The sequence below is a fragment of the Piliocolobus tephrosceles genome, chromosome 13 (genome assembly GCF_002776525.5).
Source record: "Piliocolobus tephrosceles isolate RC106 chromosome 13, ASM277652v3, whole genome shotgun sequence".
Classification (NCBI taxonomy): Eukaryota; Metazoa; Chordata; class Mammalia; order Primates; family Cercopithecidae; genus Piliocolobus; species Piliocolobus tephrosceles.
The window spans coordinates 79,323,468-79,341,480 of NC_045446.1; the positions used below are offsets into that span (position 1 = coordinate 79,323,468).

Sequence of the window (18,013 nt, forward strand, 5' to 3'; positions counted from 1 at the left end):
AATTTCTATGGTTTAATCTGTGGCAAGCATTTATTGCTTTTGTAATATAAAAGATATAACTATTTTAATTTGAAAAATTGCAAAACTAGAAACAACCCTAATGTTACCTTGTTATGCAACATACAGAGTAAGTCTGCAAACCAACGGAAGGACTGGATATCTCTGCACACCCAAATAAAGTATAGTCTTCTAAGCTTGTATGGTTTCCAGTCATCCCTTTAAAATTAAAATAACATGATAGTGATTAGGATGGCAAACGCAAATATTAAGGAATTCCTATATTTTTGAAAATTTACTTTTCATTAGTAAGCAACCAATAGAAAAATCAGTCATTTACATTCTAGCATCTGATACAGCACTCACCATGAGACCTAAATGAATTTAATATGTAATATACTGACTCAAGGATATGACATACTTCATGAATTTAGGTGTTTAAGTGTTAAATGAATTTAAGTGTGAATAATACTTACAAGTATGCATATCATTCATTTTCAGTTGAAGGCCATAACTAAATTGGACCAGAATAACATCGGGCCTTGCATCTCAGAAAAAAAAAGTTTTCAATTTTCAGTGAATTCTATCACAGACTGAGTAGGGTTCCAAAGGTCATCCAGTCTTGCCCTGGTTTTTTGGCAAAATGAGCCAAACCATTCCAGAAAGTTGGTTGTTTATCCCCTCTTAAAAATCATTAAAGAAAGAGATTTCACAATCATGTACGACGTAATGCATTCCAGCAACTCATAATTCCAAGTTTGGATCCCCATTTATAAAAAGTAGGCTTGAGGTTAAGAAAATATTCTTCCTTTTTCATAACATTAGGTAACCAAATAACTTGTAATGTGTTGTCAGAAACAAATTATTTCTAGCTTAGAGCATGATCATTTTTGTAAGAACCACCAGAAAGTACCAAATTTACATCTAGTATTTAAAACTGAAATAAAATATCATTCAAACACATCACTTAAATTTATTATTTCTTTTTTGGTTCTGCAAAAAAAAAAAAAAGTAAATGGAATAGATTTGAGAATAACTTTCTACTTTTATTTTGCTTTGTGTTTTCATAAGAATATCGCTCAATCAACTTTTGCTTATAATCCTGAAACTAAAATAAGTTTTAGTTTAGTATTTCCTGGTCAGACAATTTCACCTTTTTTTTTTTTTTTTCTTTTTTTGGCAGAGTCTCGCTCTGTCACCCAGGCTGGAGTGCAGTGGTATCATCTCTACTCACTGCAACCTCCTCCTCTCAGGTTCAGGAGATTCTCATGCCTCGACCTCTGGAATAGCTGGGATTACAGGCGTGTACAACCACGCCCGGTTGATTTTTGTGTTGTTAGTAGAGACAGGGTTTCACCATGTTGGCCAGGCTGGTCTTGAACTCCTGGCCTCAAGCGATCCACCCACCTTAGCCTCTCAAAGTGCTGGGATTACAGGCGTGAGCCAATGCGCCCAGCCACAATTTCACCGTTGAAGCTACTTTTCTTTAGTCTGTTGTAAATTTGCTAAGTGATAAATGAAGGAATGATGTGTTCAGTTGTCATCTCAGAAAAGCCTGACCATACTTCAACAAGAAACCCAGCCCTTTATTTCCATATCCATTAATGTCTACTTTTTGTCATGATTGTAATATTTTCTGAAACAATTTTATTTATATTTCTCATTGCTTTCTTTTTTACTTGCCCCATTTGAATGTAAGCTTTTTAAAGGCAAGGACTCTGTTTTCATTAATTGCTGTCTTCCCAATACCTGTAAGATCTATTGGCAGATGGGTGCACAAAAATATTTGTTGACTGAATGAATGAGTAGAACCACTTACCACTGATGAGGATATAGAGAAATGAAGGATGGAGGCAAATTACTTTTAACAGAGGAAAAGGACAGAGGAGTGCACAACTGTGATATGACATCTTTCTACAAGAGAATATGCTGGGAATCACAGACCACATGTTGAGAATCACTGAATTATTCCCCTCCTCAATCAGTAAATGGAGGTCCTTGATCAACAAGTAGAATAATTCAATAAGGAATTATTTTATACTAAAAAGAGATATATCTGAAATATTGGCAGTTCTCTATTTGGATTAATAAATAGATCAAAATGACATACAGCAGGGTGTTGAGTATTGACGCAAATGGAGTTACTCCAATGCCTCCAGCCACACAGAGGCTGACCTCATAGTTCAGTGATTCCTCAAATGGACTTCCAAAAGGACCATCAATATACAGCCTGTGGAGCAGTCAGACAAAGGTGGGAAAAAATGAAAATAAGTTAAATTAATTTTCTGTACCATATAATAAACACGTTGAATACAATCTCTACACTTTGTGATAGGACAGGCCTTATCTCACTGATTCTCATAATGATCAGCCTAAAGGAATAACAAATGTTGTTTCTGAATTGTCAAGATTAAAACAAGTGCATCTGTTTCTCAGTATGCCTTTTTTTTTTTTTTGAGGAACCATTATTTAAAAGTATAGAATATTATAAATGTGATCATGCCAGATAGCTAAGGACAAGTTAAAGCTCTGATCATATTAGATTACTATATGGGACTAAAATAAAGTAACAATTGCTTTACTGTGTCTAAATTCAAAAAATATTTCTTTCCAACGGCAGTAGTAGAAATACTTATTTAAACATTTACTATGTGAACAGAAAAATAATAGGAGTAAGGAAAAGAATTTGGCACTGTTCTTCCTCTTGGCCTGGTTGTTCATAAGTATAGAACTTTACTTATAAACTGATAGTTCTTTAACTGTAAAGAACAGTCACAAAGGAAGCTCTGAAGTTCTAATTAGTCTGCTCATGTTTATATATTCAAGTATGTGTGTGTGTGTGTGTGTGTGTGTGTGAGAGAGAGAGAGAGACGGAGAGAGAGCGAGCACAGCGAAATCCTTCTTAATGCAATAGAAATGCTAATTGTTCATATAATAATTCATCCTCCCATTCTTTCTTAGTAACAGACAATTAATTTTATTCAGGGAGGCAAAATGTCCAGCCAAAACACTACATTTCTCAAATTCCCTGCATCTGTTTTGGCTGTGTGAATATATTTTGGCCACTGCCACCTCCTTCCTACTTGTCTGCTTTCTGAGCTACACACCCACACACACACACCCTTCCCACTCCCCACAAAGCTACTCTTTGGTGTTTCAAATAAATCTGGACAGGACAACTAGAACTCAGTGTTCTAGTCATTTACTAGGGCTGGGATATCAGACAAGTTACTTGTCCTCTCTAAATTGGATTTCCTTCATCCATAAAAGGGTCAATAAAATGTGATACTACAGAAAAAAAGGGTGCTAAGAATTGTAGGGGGCCACACAAATATCAGAAATATATTTTGTTAATGGCATCAATCAGTGCCTACAGTATACTGACAGGCCTTCTGGGAGGCCCAGCATTGATGCAAGAAATGGGCTAAGTCCAGTATGAGCTGGGAAATGTAGGTGGGAATTTGGTTTTAAGGCCCTTAGAGAATCAGTTGTTTTTCACTTGAAATGCTTTTTTTTTTTTTTTTGTACCAGGAGAGAGAAAACTTTGCTTTTCTTGGAGAAAATAAGAAGATAAAATTACTAGTAATTTATTATTTCATGACATCCAGTTTTTTGAGGGAGATGGAAACTGAAACTGCTTAAATCACTTTTTTTTACATATTTAATCTGATTAATGTGTGAAATATACTGCCTTTCATTCATGAGCAGTGACTTTTTCCCTATCATAGTACACGGTCTTTACAAGAACGCTATGTTGTTATTACCATAATATATGTAACCAGATTGTAGAAATTACAGGCAACTCTTTAAAGTCTTGCTGTAACATAGTAGAGAGGAAATCAATTTGACACATTTTTAAACTTCAGTTGATAACTAAGGAAAAGAACATTTATGAAGGATTGTGGATCTAAGATAATTCTAAGAATAAGAGGTATCTTCTTCCCTGACCCCCTCAGAAATATACAAACATTTTTGACATTTAAATTTTTCCCTTGAAAGCAGTATTTACACTTTAAAAAACTGATTTAATTCTTTCATTAAGATTAATGAGTTTCAAGCTACATTTCTACTTTATGTGGCTGAATGTAAATATACTTGTTAAAGCTTTTAACATGGTGCCTGAACATAGTGAGAACCTGATAAATATTAGATATTTAAGAATAACATAATAAATAATATATTATTATTAAAAGTAAAGGTTTGTCATTTATAACATTTAATGTTCATATAAGTGTAAAGTTTTGAAAAATATTTGCCTTTTAAAATCTTTTCTGATCAGCTGTCACTTTAAACAGTTCTTTTAATTAACAAAATAATTTCAAGGGTCTGGTGCAGTGGCTCAAACCTGTAATCCCAGCACTTTTGGAGGCTGAGGCAGGACAATTGCTTAGGGCCAGAATTTTGAGACCAGCCTGAGCAACATAACGAGACCCTTGTCTTAAGTATTAGCTGGGCATGGTGGCAAGTGTTTGTAATCCCAGGTACTAGGGAGGCTGAGGCAGGAGGATGGCTTAAGTTCAGGAGGTTGAGACTGCAGTGAGCTATGATCACACCACTGCACTCCTGCCTGGGTGACAGAGTAAAACTCAGTATCCAAAAAAAATTTTCTTTTTCAAGAAATGCCTGAGCCTCTTACCTCAGAAACCTAAAATAAGTTATAATAACAATGGGTACTCTTCACCGAACATTTAATCCAGGGTTGGTACTGAATGTTCTATGTATACCTTCACTGTTAATTCACACAACAAATTTCATAGAAAAGTATAATGCCTATTTTATTACATTGGGAACTAAAACTCAAAAAGGCTAAATAATTTTCTTAAGGTCACACTTATATTAAGGGGGGAGAACTTTTACTAAATTCATTCTGAATCTAACTCCAAAGTTAGATTCAAAGTTTTTTTTTAATAATCAGATAATAATTATTACAATTATCAATTATTGGGGGGGAGGGGTGTTATATAAAGGTAAAAACAAAAAAAGGTTCCAGGACAATTATCATCTAACAACTCTCTCTTCATGTAGGAAAAAAGTGAGTGTGATTAACTATTCCTCCGGAGAGGATGGTATTGCAGTTTTAGACCATTCTAGTCTCAGGAGATAATCATATCAATAGAAACAACAAACAAAAGGAGTGAGTTTAAAGTGTGTGATGGTTCTCCCTTGATGGTTTTCAAATTTTACTGTGTATCAGAATTTCCTATAGGACTTGTTAAAACACAGAATGCTAGGCCCTACTCCAAGACTTACTGACTCAGAAGTCTGAGCATTTGTAGTTTCCACCATTCCCTCAGGAGATACTGATGTTGCTGACAGAGCAGGTAAGGAGGGTAAGGAGTGAGCTAGTGCAGGTGGTGATTTTACAGAGGGTCCCTGACTTAGGATAGTTCGATTTAAAATTTTTGACTTTATGATGGAGTGAAAACAATATGTACTCAGTAGAAACTGTACTCAAAATTTTGAATTTTGACCCTTTTCTGGACTAGTGGTATTTGGTACAATAGTCTCTCATGATGCCAGGCAGCTGCCACAGGTTCCAGTCAGACACATGATCATGAGCTTAATCAACCAATACTGTACTCTACTCTACAGTGTACAGCAGCATTCAATACAGGTAGGTAATTTTTCAATCCCTGCCCCTCTCCCTCCCCAGTGTCTATTGTTCCCATCTTCATGTCTCTGTGTACCCAATGTTTAAGTTTCTGATTTTGCACGTAAACAGAAATAAAAACAAATAACTTATTTTCATCTCAATAGATGCAGAAAAAGTTTTCGATAAAATCCAACATCCATTTATGTTAAAAAAAAAAAACCCTCAATAAACTAGGCATATAAGGAACATGTCTCAAAATAATAACAGCCATCTGTGACAAACCTACAACCAACACCATTCTGAAATGGCAAAAGATGGGTGCATTTCCCTTGAGAACCAGAACAAGATAAGGACGCCCACTCTCACCACTCTTATTCAACATAGCACTGGAAGTTCTAGCCAGAGCAGTCAAGCAGGAGAAAGAAAGAAAAAGCATCCAAATAGGAAAAGAAGTCATACTGTCTCTCTTTGATGATGATTTGCTTCTATACCTAGAAAACCCTAAAGACTCTGCCAAGAGAACTGATAAATGACTTCAGTAGTTTCAGTATACAAAGTCAATGTACAAAAATTAGCAGCATTTCTGTATACCAATAACATTCAAGCTGAGAGCCAAATCAAGAACTCAATCCCACTTACAATAATTTGTAATTATTATCTAATGCAATCTCATGTTAAAATAAAAGCAACATTGTTTGAAAAAAAAAAAACTCTGATATTTATCTCTTGGAATTCTGAATGATTCAGTTCAGTGAAGGCCTTACAAATTAATTAATTTAAAGTCTGCAAGAATAAAAATTCTTTGGCAAGGAGTCCCCATAAAATAATCATGCTATCAAAATTATTCTCTCATAACCATTATGAATTGTTACATTTAATATAAGATTTTTAACAAAGGAAGAACTTTAGGCTACTTTGTTGACTGACAATTTCTGCTTAAAAATAAAAAAAATAAACCCCAAATAAACAACAAAAATTTCTCAAACCTAAAAACTAAAGAGTGAAAAGATGTATGGCAGCTGAATACAGGATGGGGTAACAAAGAAAGTAAACAGCTCTCAAAGGCACTAGATGGAGACTCACCTGTGCTTAATCTATCTCCAGAAAGTGGCTACTTCCCCAATTTGTTCTGTGATTTTGGCCACCTAACCTCCAGTTATAGACTCAGCTTGGTCTTATCCTTCAACCAATTCTTATCTGAGTCAGGAATGAGTTGTGCTCTCAGTCAGCACTAAGGCTTGTTCATTGCTTGCTCATTAGCCTTGCACTAATACAGCTTCTTGACTTACATCTCTGGGCCAAAATCTTTACAATTTTAGCAGTGCCTCAGTTTTACAGTCCTGATGACAGGGTTTTGCCTTGTGAATCCCAGCCCAGGGGTAATCCCAGCCCAGGGGTTGGGATCCCCTACTTGCTGACAGACATCCGACTTGCCTAGTTTTGCAAATATCAGTAGCATTTGGCATTCTTATAACTGCATTCCACACTCTAGTCAGAATACTACCTTTTAGATCTCTTGCCATCCAAGTATGGGAATTTCACATACTATAAAAAAGAAAATCTAAATGTAAGGATTAGAAGATGAAAGATAGTAATTCTTTTATGAAAGACAATATGTATACTGTGGAAAATCTTATGAATTATTGTGCTTATAGAAACTGTACCGGAATAACCACTACCACAAATAAGCAGACACACAAGGGAAAGGGCTCCTTCCTGACTAATCCAAGCAGAGCATATCACCCAGAGCCACCTCTACCAGACAGGACAATGCATCCCTTCTGACAGGATTTAGAATGGATTGAATATATAACAGCAGCCCACATGACAGAGCCTTTCCCCCTGCCCTGAGGCAAGCAATCGCTTTGAGAAATGGCAGAACAGAGCTGACAATGAGAATGGTGATGAGAATTCCCTTTTGCAAGAGGCCAGGTGCTTTCTGATTTTTATTTAAATATCACAAAGACTTACAAGAAACAATTATGTCACGCATTGGGCATTCCTCAAAGCAACATTAGAAGGAAGGTATCTCCATTATCGTCATTTGTAATATAGAACAAAAAGTCAACATAAAGATGCTCAGATTACCACTCTCCCTCAATCATGAGGACTTAAACCAGAACGTGATTCAAGTGAAAAAGCCTGAAGTCACCCAAAGCTCTTTCCTTCTCCCTCTCTCTCCTCCTCTCCTTCTTGCATAATAGTCATCACATTCTGTTAATTATGCCTCCTAACACCCTTAGACATCTATCTGATCTTCCATATTACTATTACCACAGTACGAATCCATTATCATTTCCTGCCTGAATATGAAATTGCCAACAAGCTAGTGTGCTGGCCCCATATCGTACCTCATGTACCTCTCTAGTTTCATGGGAAATCTATAAAAATGTAAGTCTAATTATCTTTCTGCTTGGCTTAAAATACTTTCATGGTCTTCATTGTCTTTACAACAAAGTTCAAGGTCATTTAAGTGGCAGTCCAGGCCAGATGCAGTGGCTCATATCTGTATTCCCAATACTTTGGGAGGCTTAGGTGGGATGATTGCTTGAGGCTAGGAGTTCAAGACCAGCCTGTGCAACAAAGACCAGGCCTGTGACAACAATGTGATAAGACCTATGTCTCCGGCCGGGTGTAGTGGCTCATGCCTGTAATCCCAGCACTTTGGGAGGTCAAGGCAGGTGGATCACCTGAAACAGGAGTTCAAGACTAGCCCGGGCTGGGCGTGGTAGCATGCACCTGTAATCTCAGCTACTTGGGAGGCTGAGGCAGGAGAATCGCTTGAACCTAGGAGGCAGAAGTTGCAGTGAGTAGAGATCGTGCCATTGCACTCCAACCTGGGTAACAGAGTAAGACTCCATCTCAAAAAAAAAAAAAAAAAAAAAAAAAAAGAAAAAGAAATCTATGTCTCTAAAAAAATAAAAATTATATCTATATATATATGCCAGGCCTGGTGGCACACACCTGTGGTCCCAGCTACACTGGAGGCCAAGGCAGGAGGTTCACTTAAGCCCAGGATGTTGAGGCTGCAGTGGGCTGTGCTTTCACCACTGCACTACAGCCTGGGTGACAGAATGAGACCTTGCCTCAGAAAACAGAAGGTATTCTAGGCCCTGTCCATATTTCTACTTATACTTTGACTCCAAGTGTGTGTATGTGTGTTGCACATGCATGCACACACATGCTCTACACATACACAGTTTTCAGCCACCTGGAAGTAATCCCTCAATGACCCACCCACTTCTAAGTTAAGTATTATTTGAGGGGCCAAACAAATCTGGATTGGAGACCCAGCTCTGCCATGTGACTTTGGGTAGGGCATTTACGTCTTTGAATCTCAGTCCTCTCATCTGTAAAATTAGGGAAATAGTACTACCTAACTTAGAGAGGAATAGTAATAATTAAATTAATAATGCATATAAAGCACAATTCCTAGCATGTGTAGCGTTCATTATGTGTTACTATTATAAATGAAAATAACTTGGGGCCAGGCACAGTGGCTCACACCTGTAATCCCAGCATTTTGGGAGACCAAGGTGAGCAGATCACCAGGTCAGGAGTTCGAGACCAGCCACTATGGTGAAACTTTGTCTCTACTAAAAATACAAAAATTAGCCCGGTATGGTGGCTCACATCTGTAAACCCTTCTACTCAGAAGGCTGAGGCAGAAGAATCGCTTGAACATGGGAGGCAGAGCTTGCAGTGAGCCGAGATCTCACCACTGCACTCCAGCCTAGGCGACAGAGTGAGACTCCGTCTAAAAAAGAAAAGAAAAGAACTTGGCTCAGGCTCAGATGACAAGTACATTACAGACATGCAGATTGAACAGAAATTATTAAAGATGGATGATGTATTGAAGAGGAACTAAAAATGTGGCTAGGAAAGAGAAAGGAGGCTAAGCTGGAGAACAGACTGTGGAAAGGTCATCTGAGGGTTTGCATTTAAGGGTATTACCCAAAATCACCATTTGAAGTCATTTTTACGTAGCCCATTAGAAATGAGATTGAGTTAGGACATTGCTTTTATTGTCCAAACAATCAAGGTTGTTCTTTGGCAGCAAACCAAGTCAAAAAAGAACAGCTCTAAAATTTGTCAAAAATGATATTCCTCTCTAAACAGTTCAGATATTAGGAAGCTCAGAGAACTTGATCTTTATGAGAACCTAGTAGAAATAGTTTATTCTTGTATTTTCACAATATTTTTACATACATTGTGATTAAAACTTCCAGAGCCACTGGGTCATGTTTTGCTGGTTTAATTGCCAAAATGGTTGCAAGTAATTTGTGGATAAAATTAAACCAGATGCACTTAACCATTTTACATGCCCAAGCTGTATTTACAAGGATAAAAATAGATTACAACTACTCTCTAGTCTACATATGTCATGAACCTAAGTCCTTCAGAGTTAATTAGCAATAAAACTTGTTTCTTTATCTTCATTTGTTTCCTCCAACCTATAAATCAACAATATGCATTTTGTATTAGATGCACATTCTTTTTTAAATTCCTTTCCACTCATCTATCTCTTTCTGACAACTGTCACACCTCTTCATGCTCTGAGAATTTTCACGGAGCAATGTCTACAATTATATCCTGATGAGAATGGATGCCCTGGCTTTGGCAATGGGTCAAATAAGAGCTCACAAATGTAGAAATTGATTAATGAACATTCTTGTATTTTAGAAGAGTGTTTCCAAGCACCATTGCAGGTGATATTTTTTAAATGCCTTTCCCTGAAACATATATATATACACCCATATACATTTCAGAACTAGTCAGTTCTCTTCATGAATATTTTTCACCTAAATAAAGGATACACATTTCCATATTTCATTATTTGTTAGATGTCTCTTGGTAACAGGAAGTTAAAGATTATAGGGACACTATGTTGACTAAATAGAAACCCCAGACCAAATCCAAAATACCACAGCTTACACAAACCAGTGCACAATGACTCCATGCTAGTGATGTTATGATCTATGTGGAATATGCCATGATCTGTAAATATCACTCTGTGACACGCTGTAATTTTATAGGGCAAGGAAGTTGCTTTGTACCCCATATTTTAGATCTTAAATCACATTTCAACCAGAAAAATGAGGAAAAAATCTCAGTGTAGATATACATAACAGTGGTTGTGAATAAAATACATTCTAATTGTTTGACTTGTTTTTCAACTTTACAGAATTTTTTTAAGTTACAAAGCTACAAATTCTTTGACTTTCAGTTATCTGCAACGATGAACAAATGTGTGTGTTCTGAGTGCACCTACCAAACATTTCTCCTTCTCATTTCCTTACCTGGGACCATCCTATTCCCTGAGACAAAACAATATTGAATTTAGGCCAATTAACAACTCTAAAATGACCCCCAAGTTTCATGTGAAAGGAAGAGTTGCATGTCTCTTACTTCAATCAAAAACTAGACATGATTAAACTTAGTGAGGAAAGCATGTTGAAAGCTGAGATAGGCATAAAGTTAGGCTTCTTGTGCCAAACAGTGAGCCAAATTGATAATGCAAGGGGAAAAGTTTTTGAAGAAAATTAAAAGTGTTACTTCAGTGAACATATGAATAATAAGAAAGCAAAACAGCCTTACTGCTGATATGGAGAAAGTTTTAGTGGTCTGGATGATTAAACCAGCCACAACACAACATTCCCTTAAGCCAAAGACTAATCCAGAACAAGGCCCTAACTCTTTTCTATTCCATGAAGGCTGACAGAGATGTGGAAGCTGCAAAAGAAAAGTCTGAAGGTAGAATAGGTTGGTTCATGAGGCTTAAGAAAAGAAGCCATCTCTATAATATAAAAGTTCAAAGTGAAGCAGCAAGTGTTGATGGAGAAGCTGCAGCATATTATCCAGAAGATCTCGCTGAGATGATAGATGAAGGTGACTACACTAAACAACAGATTTTCAATGTAGACAAGACAGCCATCAAGTGGTAGATCGCATCTACGGTGTTCATAGCTGGAAAGGAGCAGTCAATGCCTGGCTTCAAAGCTTCAAAGGACAGGCTGACTCTTGTCTATGGACTAACGTAGCTGGTCACTTTAGGTTGAAGCAGTGTTCATTTACCATTCTGAAAAACTTAAGGCCCATAAGAATTATGCTAAATCTACCCGTTTGTACTCTATAAATAAAAGAACAAAGTCTGAAAAACTTAAGGCCCATAAGAATTATGCTAAATCTACTCTGTTTGTACTCTATAAATAAAAGAACAAAGTCCAGATGAAAACACATCTGTTTATAGATAGCATAGTTTCCTGAATATTTTAAGCCCACCAGAAAAAAAAAAAGATTCTATCCAAAATGTTACTACTCACATAGGCAGTGAGCAAAGCTCACACCAGAACAATAACAATGAAATGAATTCAACCTAAGTGTCCATCAATGGATGACTGGATAAAGAAAATACTGTATATATACATAATCAAATATTATTCAGGAACAAAAAAGAACAGAATAATGACTTTTGCAGCAATATGGATAAAACAGGAGACATTACCCTGAATGAAATCACTCAGACACAGAAAGTCAAATACTTAATGTTCTCACTTAAAAGAGGGAGCTAGATGATGTGTACACATGGACATAAAGTATGGAATGACAGACAGTGGAGACTTGAAAGGTTGCAAGGGGGCTAGGAAGTAGGTGAATAATGAGAAATTACTTAATGGATACAATGTATGTTATGCCAGTGATGGATACCCTAAAAGCCCTGACTTGGCTACTATACAATCTATCCATGGATCAAAATTACGTATGTACCACATAAATTTATACAAATAAATTTTTAAAATTACTGCTCATTGACAATGTACCTAGTCAACCAAGAGCTATGATGTAGATGTACATGAAGATGAATGTTGTTTGCAGGCCTGCTAACATTACATCTATCTTGGAATCCATGGATCAAAGAGAAATTCTGACTTTCAATTGTTATTATTTAAGAAATACTTTTCATAAGGCTATAGCTACCATAGACAGTGATGCCTCTGGTAGATCTGGGCAATATAAATTTAAAAACATCCTGAAAATTATTCACCTTCTAGGTGCTATTAAGAACATCATGACTCATGGGAGGAAGTCATATTACCAAAATTAATAGGAGTTTAGAAGAAGTTTATTTGAGCCCTTATGGTTAACTTTGAGGGGTCCATGACTTCAGTGGAGGAAGCAACTACAGACATAGTGTAAATAGAGAACTAGAATTACAAGTGGAGCCTGAATATATGATTGAATTGCTGCCATCTCATGATATAATTTGAATAAATGAAAAGTTGCTTATTATGGATGAGCAAAAAAAAAAAAAGTAGTTTTTGTTTGTTTGTTTGTTTATTGTTTGTTTGTCTGTTTTTGGAGTTTCACTCTGTTGCCCAGACTGGAGTGCAGTGGCACAATCTCAGCTCACTGCAACCTCACCTCCTGGGTTCAAGCAATTCTCCCACCTCAGCCTCCCAAATAGCTGGAAATACAGGCGGGGGCCACCACACTTGGCTAATTTTTGTACTTTTAGTGGAGATGGGGTTTCACCATGTTGGCCAGGCTGGTCTCGAACTCCTGCCCTCAGGTGATCCACCTGCCTCAGCTTCCCAAAGTACTGGGATTACAGGAAGAAAGTAGTTTTTTTTTTTTTTTTTTTTTTTTAGATAAAATCTACTCCTGGTAAAGAAGCTATGAAAATGCTGAAATGACAACAAAAGATTTAGGATATCATATAAATTTTCTTGATAACACAACAGCAGGGTTTGAGAGGATTGAGTTCAACTTTTACAGCAGTTATGCTGTGGGTAAAATGCTATCAAACAGCATCACATACTACAGAGAAATCTTTTGTAAAGGAAGAGCCAATTGATGCAATAAACTTCATGGTTTTATTCTAAGAAATTGCCGCAGGTGCCCCAACCTTTAACAACCACCTTCCTAATCAGTCAGCAACCATCAACATCGAGGAAAGATCCACTACCAGCAAAAAGTTTGACTTGCTGAAGGCACAGATGATTGTAAGCATTTTTAACAATAAAGTATATTTTAATTAATGGATATACATAGTATTTCTAGACATATCTGGGCTACTGCAAACTTAAAAGGCTATAGAATACTGTTAAATTCACTTTTATATGCACTGAGAAACTAAAAGAAAGTGTGACAGCTTTATTGCAGTGTTGACTTTATTGCGGTGGCCTAGAATCAAACTCACAATATCTCTGAGGTATTCCTGTAGCTGCAAACAGATAACCACCTGGGAAACCACTTTGACTACCCTATCAAGCAAAGGCATTAGGCAAACTGTAAGCCTAAGAGGCAGAAAAGCAGGCATCATCAGCCTCTGCCAACAGCCACTGTAAGTAAAAATACAAATAGGCATGCATCAATTCTTTTGGGCACATTCATGCTCCTTGGCAACATGTACATATAGACCAAAATAGGCATTCAAGGCTGTATAGGCACATGTATGTCTTTGTGTGTGTTATCAGGGGATTGCAAGTTTATTGCTAAAAATTAAGCCTGTATTAAAAGTTGAAACAATGCACAAGCAATATAATTAGGATTCTATATTTATTTTTGTGATCATAATTAAGTGAGTATTACCAAAGCTAAGTATTAGAGGGAAAATAATTTCCCCAGAAAGCAAAGTTTATGAATACTTGAAAAAACTCTCAAAGAAATCAAATAATTTGGCATAGTGATTAGATGAAATATGTATAAACCAAATTCTACTCCTTTAAGTTGATGGAGTTTGTTTTCTATTTCACTAACTATTAAAGAGAGCTAAACACTCACAGATGAGGCCCCAAGATGCCACAGGAATGATCAAGATTCAGCATGCATCAGTCTTTAGGGAATGAAATGTGTTATAAGAGGCCTGGTATTTCCTTAACCTTCAGGAAGATGAAGGCATATTCCTTCAACAAGTACGTATGCTTGGGGCATCTATGAGAAGGAAAGGTCTGCTTCATATAACAAAGCATCAGAAGATTTCACTTCCCCAGTTTTCAATATGATAAATAAGAATATATAGAGATTGTTAAAAATTATATCTAGCCCGTGGCTATTTTGAAAATGACTTGCATTTTTTCATGTGTCTGTTGGCTGTATGAATGTCTTCTTTTGAGAAATGTCTGTTCATATCCTTTCCCCACTTTTTGATGGGGTTGTTTGTTTTTTTCTTGTATATTTGTTTGAGTTCTTTGTAGATTCTGGAAATTAGCCCTTTGTCAGATGAGTAGATTGCAAAAATTTTCTCCCATTCTGTAGGTTGCCTGTTCACTCTGATGGTAGTTTCACACGTATGTTTATTGCAGCACTATTCACAATAGCAAAGACTTGGAATCAACCCAAATGTCCATCAGTGACAGACTGGATTAAGAAAATGTGGCACATATACACCATGGAATACTATGCAGCCATAAAAAAGGATGAGTTTGCGTCCTTTGTAGGGACATGGATGCAGCTGGAAACCATCGTTCTTAGCAAACTATCACAAGAAGAGAAAACCAAACACCGCATGTTCTCACTCATAGGTGGGAACTGAACAATGAGTTCACTTGGACTCGGGAAGGGGAACATCACACACTGGGGCCTATCATGGGGAGGGGGGAGGGGGGAAGGATTGCATTGGGGAGTTATACCTGATATAAATGATGAATTGATGGGTGCTGACGAGTTGATGGGTGCAGCACACCAACATGGCACAGATATACATATGTAACAAACCTGCACATTATGCATATGTACCCTAGAACTTAAAGTATAATAAAAAGAAAAAAATAAAATAAAAAGAAAATGACTTGCTACAATATAAATGAATCCTTGCATTTAAAGGACAGTAATAGTAAACCAGATGAAGTATCACCAACAAAATACTGTCCCTGTTGATACAGCATCAAGCAAAAAGAACCAGACATAGATGCACACAGCCTGTTGTCTGCACTGTGCAGCAGCTCTTCAGTCAAAGTTGGGTTGCAATTAAAAGTAAGTCTTTCTTCTATGACCCAGCTTCAAGGAGCCTGAGACATTATACTGCAGAAGATGTCTTAGTTAGTTAGGGTAAGTTATTCAGGATTTTCAGAAATCTTAAGAAAGATTACATTTTGTTTTTGCCTGCTCAAATCTCTCCCAGCACTATGTCCACTGCCTTATCAAAACCCAGTGAACCCCTTTTGCTTACTTGGGATAATTTCTAGATTGAATGAAGGGCAGAATTTCGGAGTCTTGACTAGACGGAGGCAGTAGTAAATCTCGAAATCGCTCTGTCAAAAGAAAAATAAACATCAAACTGTGAAAAGATAAAAGTCATGAAAATAATTTCAAAATGGAAGTATTTCCTATTGGTTTGTTAGCCATTTTGACTGTATATCCATCCTTTATTAGAAATTTACATACCATTTTATGTATTACTAATATATATATTATATATATAGTGTATTACTAATATATATCTATATATTGATGGATTATAATATTTTAATCATAAATATATATGTAGCCATTAAGGATAAATAGGTATAGATATATAAATAATATATATTCATATATTTATTTTAAATATATAAAATTAATCCTGGATTAATATTTGAAATAGTTACATTTATCCTATAAATATATATAATATATACATTTCACACATACATATTTCTCACATATAAATATAAATATATATATTTTTTCCTTAATGGCAACATATATCTTTATGATCAAATCTTATCATTGAAAGGTTAGGGAAAACATACATGACCAATCAACATACTAAGAGATGCACAGTCTCATTAGTAACCTGTGCCATGTGAATCAAAACCAGACTCCATTAACTAGCATTTATGTCATGTAGCATTCAATTGACAGAAATTAGTCTCCCAAAACCAAGTGTTGGAGAGGATGTTGATCAACCTAAGCTCTTATATGCTGCTGGTAGGAGTCCAAATTGGTACAATAGCTTTTGAAGACAATTTGGCATTATCATTTAAGTTTTACTTTTGTACAGTCTGCGGCCCAATATTTCCACTTTCAGGGATACACCCTGCAGAAACTTTCACATGTGTCTTAGCAAGTATGAGAGTGTTCACAGTAGCACCGCTCATAGAACAACATAAAAGGAAGCAGCTCAGTTGCTCACTGAGATGACAGAATGGATGTTTGTGCTTATTCACAAAATGAAGTATTAACTGAAGTGAAACTGAATGATTTCAGTTACAAATAAAAACATAATGAATCATATTAATATAATGTCGCATGAAATAAAATCCCAGCAGATTACATATAACAGAATAGAATTTTTATTGAGTTAAAAAAAAAAACTAAACAATGTATTATTTAAGTATGATATATATGAAATAAAACAAACCAATTAAAAAAGAAGGACATGCACAATTCAGAATAATGATTATCTTTTAGGAAAGGTAGGGGGATGAAATAGGAGAGAAGCAAAAGTGTAAACCTAACTAACTGTTGGTATTTCATATGTATTAATTATCATATCATAAATGAATAAATGAATGAAGGAATGACAGCCAGGAAAAGACCAATAATGACTGCATATCCTGAGCTAAGAACTGATTTAGTAAACTTCAGTGCATATGAATTCATAATGAAGAAGAGAGAGAAAATAGGAGGGAGGGGGGAAGAGGAAGGGAGAAAGAAAAGAAAAAAACAAAGAAGGACAAAGGAAAAAATCCTAGATGTTACCTTGGAAATACTTACATTGCATAGCTATCTGCATGGCATAGAGTATGCACATTTTCAGGAATAGAAATGCATTACCTCTAGAGTCATACCTATGGAAAGGCTTCCTTGATTCCTCCATTACTTTTTTGTTCTCTCCTCCTGCCCTATTTGGAATAGGCTGGACCGACAGTGTACCCCCAGTACACCTTGTGATTCCACTTTCACAGAATTTATCACATTATGTTTTATTGTTATATGTATTTATCTCTCTATCCCTCTTTCTTCTAGTAGATAAGTATTGTGCCACCAAGGTACAGAACATTATCTGACACATAATTAAGGTGCTGGATAAATACTTGTTGAAGAAATATTTCCAACATCTATATTTACTGGACAGAGAAAACTGTTTGTTAAGGTTAATCATAATAACTCCCAGAGGAGACCAAATGGTCATACATCAACCATGAACAGCAAATGGATCCATACTCCCATCTTGACAAAGTCGCACAATCAGGCTGAGATAGTATGCAAAGCTAACATTCCCCTGCTGCAGTAAATCCATCACTAACTGAAGGTGAGCATTTCCACAAAATAATGAAAATATACACCTGATGACTATCGCCATTTCCTAGTTTATGGATAGTTAGATGTTAAATTATTTGGAACACGGCAGACACAAAGTGGCCTTTGCTTACTGAGAAGCAGAATGTATATTTTATCTTCATATTTATTAAAACATACTGAATCAGAGATACATAA

General features: G+C 36.2%; 1 protein-coding gene across 4 annotated transcripts in view; it reads right to left on the reverse strand.

Annotated features, from left to right (window-relative positions):
• The window catches only part of NOX4 (NADPH oxidase 4), a 165,521-nt gene that overhangs the window by 13,757 nt on the left and 133,751 nt on the right, over nt 1–18,013 (reverse strand). For 3 of the 4 annotated variants that reach the window (XM_023209122.1, XM_023209123.1, XM_023209121.2), the window contains 3 exons: nt 15,762–15,843; nt 2,108–2,227; nt 108–216 (listed from right to left, as the gene is read on the reverse strand). In XM_023209122.1, the coding sequence (XP_023064890.1) occupies nt 108–216; nt 2,108–2,227; nt 15,762–15,843 (311 nt within the window). The remainder of the gene's footprint in view (nt 1–107; nt 217–2,107; nt 2,228–15,761; nt 15,844–18,013) is intronic. The other variant, XM_023209124.1, reaches the window with a different exon arrangement.